The following is a 3,825-nucleotide window of genomic DNA, read 5'->3' on the forward strand; positions in this document are numbered from 1 at the left end:
ATGTGTTGTCTGTTTGCAGTGTGTCAATTCTAAAATTGTTTAGCCTATCTATCCAGGGTGCATATGGGAAGCTATTCTTGGCCGCAGCACTGTCAAGGTCGAGGACGAGGTGATTAGCTCACCATTAAGCAATTGATATGTTGATGGATTATGTGTGTGAAGAAACTTTTGATCTGAGGTAGTATAATATTTTCTTATTTAATATAGTGTGCTTTTAGCATGCACCTCTGTAAGCTATTAGTCTGCAGGTAGCGTTCGGTAAATTTGAGAAAAGAGAGCGCGCTCTCGCGCGGATGGAAGAGTGAGTTCCGCCGGTGCCGCCGCTAGGTGCGCCCCCAGGACGAAACACCACGATGGGCTCAGGGTCAAAATGGTTCTTGCGACTTAACAGGCAGTCGATTCAGATTACAGTCGGGTTTATGAGCACTGCCAATTGCATTAGCAGCATTCCCGATTTTGGTAAAAACAGATCACATACTGTAGATTCCGAGTGTGCAATGTGGAGCCACTCTTGACGCATTGAAACCAATTTGTAACCTTTAGACAGTCATGACCATTCACACCAAGAATGCGTGCAATTTACAGAAGTTTTGTTTGCATCCTCGATTTCTCGAACCGGCCCGAGGCCCACATTCCAAGGTGCAATACAAGTTAGTAGTCTGCATCTGCAGTCCAGCCTCAGACGCTCATGACCATCCACGTTGTAGTGCTCCACAAGCTCTGTTTCGTTTTCTTCCGGAGTGTCTTGGCGCTGGTGTGTTCCACGCTCCGCAAGTTGGTAGGCAGCTCTTCCCGGATCTATTTAAGCAGGGCCATGCGATGCATTTCAGAGCCGTACACTCACGATCATCGTTGAGGCGACGATGGCCGGTCATCGACAATCGTTGGCAGCGGCTTCTCTGAAGCTCCCAGCTCTTCTGCTTCTGTGGATCTTCAGCTTGAACTGTAAGTCCCCGATGCACCTGCAGGCTGCAGCTAACGAGATTTGTTTCGTACAGAGTTATCATGAGAACTTCCAGGAGTTGATGCATGCTGTTACTGTTATCTTTGTAAGGGGGGCATGCCGTCGCGCACTTTGATCCTGCAAACATGACCGAACTGCAGAAACATGTCTCCTTTTTCGACCACAACAAGGATGGCTTCATCACTCCTGTGGAAACCATCCAAGGTGATTGCTTATTCAACAAATTAGGCACGATCGTTATTTTTTTCCTTTTTTTGGTGAGGAAATTAGGCAAGCTTATTACTTCAGTAGAATGTCATGCATATGCACTGTTTTTTCAAATGATGCATCTGCAGCTTCTAATCTTAGATTGAGGTACATGTGAAGAATAATACACCTTTTATTATAGTAGTATTGATTTGCTATATGTGTTTACAACTTCTTTGTACTAACTGTATTACATTTCTTTTAATTAAGTGAAACATTACCCTTTTTTTTCTTTTGCCACAGTATCATTCAATATGTTAGGTAACTTTGCCAATGTTCAAAAGTGATTAATTGATCTCAAGCAAAATGCCAAAATCACACGCAAGACCATTTCCTGAAAGGTTTTGGAGTAGCAACAAATGATAAAGCTTGTCTGCATTTTCACATGGAATCTTACGTATAATAATCTATTTATTATTATATATATTAAACATATCTTTGAGATTGCAGGGTTTGTTGCAATCGGTTGCGAGTATGCATTTGCTACTGCTGCCTCAGCCTCCATTCACGGTGCCCTTGCTCCTCAAACAACCCCGGTAGCACATCTCTCTTGCACATACAGGAACATGTGGGCCTGCAGATATCTTACTCGGATGTGTTATGATGTACTATTCAATTCAGGCTGGTACACCACTGCCTCACTTGACAATATACGTGGAGAATATCCACAAAGCTATGCATGGAAGTGATTCGGGTGTATACGATCCTAAAGGAAGGTAGTTACAATCACTTGCTTTACCTGAGTGCATGTCCGGTTTCATATCTAGTAAAATCAGCCACGCATGCTGAAAATTGAAGGAAAAACAGTGGTGGCAGTAACTCGAATTTCTTTGGTTTTTGCTAATCTGTATGGAGTTTAACTATAGTCAAATTCTATAAAAGTTCATCATCTCATAAACCATATGAAATTACATATATTTGCAATATATATGACCATCTGTCAACCCAAACATAACGAGATGGACCGCTCGCATTGCTCCTCGTGGGAGGCTAAGCAGAACCCTAGCTGCCGCCACCCTGACCGCTTCCTTCTCCTCACAGCATCGACCTCCTCATTTTATGGGGTGTAAATTATTTTATTTGGAACAACACATTTATTTAACAATGGTCAAATTGATGCTTTAGAGACCACATGCATCAATGCCTGAAGCTACTTATATTACAAATCAAAGGAATTATACGGCTATATAGCCATGGAGTCCCTTAGAAACATATATAGACATGCATAGTAGTTGTAAGTAACACCTACTGTAGTTTCTTACTTAGATATACATGAGTTGGTTTCATCAAAAAAAAATATGAGTTGGCTTTTGTCATTTGGTTTTATGATATACTTCCCTTTTTATTATGTTATTGTAGTGATGAAATGCTAAATTTTGTGTGTGTGTTTTGAATTTGATTCAAGTTCATACATGTTCTAACATCACAAGATGTAGGTTTCTTCCCCAAAAGTTTGAGGAATTATTCAAAACATATGCAATACTCCGACCAGATGCGTTGACACTTGCAGAGATGCATGCGATGCTCTTTGCTAAACGAGATCTAGACCCGATATCATGGTAAGTTTTTAGTCTACCAATCATTTGTGAAAATTGCATTCTCGAAGTAGAATATCACATATAAATTTGATTATAGTTTCCTTCGGAATAACTAAGAATTCAGTAAAGGGTACAATGATCGCTTAAGACTCTTTGAAGTTGCCTGAGTCTACATTTTTCTCTTATATTCTGCAAGGCGCCACCCGAGATAGAGTGGGGGCTATTATTCACGCTTGCAAGCGATTGGCTTGGATTTCTTCACAAGGACAGTGTTAGAGGTATATACGATGGAAGCGTGTTTATCAAGTTGGAGAAGAAATGGCACCCTTCTCAAAGTGATATATGATGAACTTCACGTAATGTGGGACCCACATACAAGCGACGGAGATGGCCCAATTCGTCCACACCAGGAGTCCATGTCATTGCAGACAACCACGCAATTTGAAATACATATTATATCTCTAGTTACCATACTTAATACCCCCCTCCATCTCAAAATAAGTGTCTCAACTCTAATACTACTTTATATTAAAGTTAGTACAAAGTTGAGACATTTATTTTGGGATGGAGGGAGTATTAGTTTAGAGTAAGAGTTTGGATATGGAAAGGTTCGTCCTCGAAGAAGGTTTTCCTACTATCTCCAAATTCAACTAGAGTTTTTTTTCTTTTCCTCCAAGTTGTAATTTTCTTTATAAGCCCTCCAGAGTCGATCAATACGATCAGGCAAGTTGAATACATTTTCCTACCATGTCTTCTCTCTCATGTGCCCCTTATTATTATTACGCCCTAGGCGCTTATCCAGCCTCGTCCACCAGTTCAGAACAAGTACTGTTTGAAATATTCCTTACATGCGATACTGTGATGATAATATTTCTCTATGTATTTATGAGTTATTTTTATTGTCTTTGAACATCATCACTAAGATTCTTGAAGCAATATTAGTTTCTCATATAAATTAGACAATGATAATATTTCTCTATTATTTACGATTTATTTGTATTGTCTTTGAACATCATCACTAACATTCTAGAAGCAATTTTAGTTTCTCATATAAATTAGACAATAATTTCTTTTAGA

At 39.7% G+C, this 3,825-nt stretch overlaps 1 protein-coding gene across 1 annotated transcript; it reads left to right on the top strand.

Moving 5' to 3' along the window:
* Window positions 1–788: 788 nt before the first annotated feature.
* On the top strand, window positions 789–3,496 carry LOC123065629 (probable peroxygenase 4). Its single transcript, XM_044488872.1, has 6 exons — window positions 789–945; window positions 1,055–1,168; window positions 1,661–1,746; window positions 1,832–1,926; window positions 2,647–2,769; window positions 2,944–3,496. Exons 1-6 carry the CDS (start codon window positions 864–866, stop codon window positions 3,092–3,094), a joined length of 651 nt encoding a protein of 216 aa, XP_044344807.1. The 5' UTR covers window positions 789–863; the 3' UTR covers window positions 3,095–3,496.
* The last annotated feature ends 329 nt before the right edge of the window (window positions 3,497–3,825 follow it).

This window comes from Triticum aestivum, chromosome 3B (genome assembly GCF_018294505.1).
Source record: "Triticum aestivum cultivar Chinese Spring chromosome 3B, IWGSC CS RefSeq v2.1, whole genome shotgun sequence".
Classification (NCBI taxonomy): domain Eukaryota; kingdom Viridiplantae; phylum Streptophyta; class Magnoliopsida; order Poales; family Poaceae; genus Triticum; species Triticum aestivum.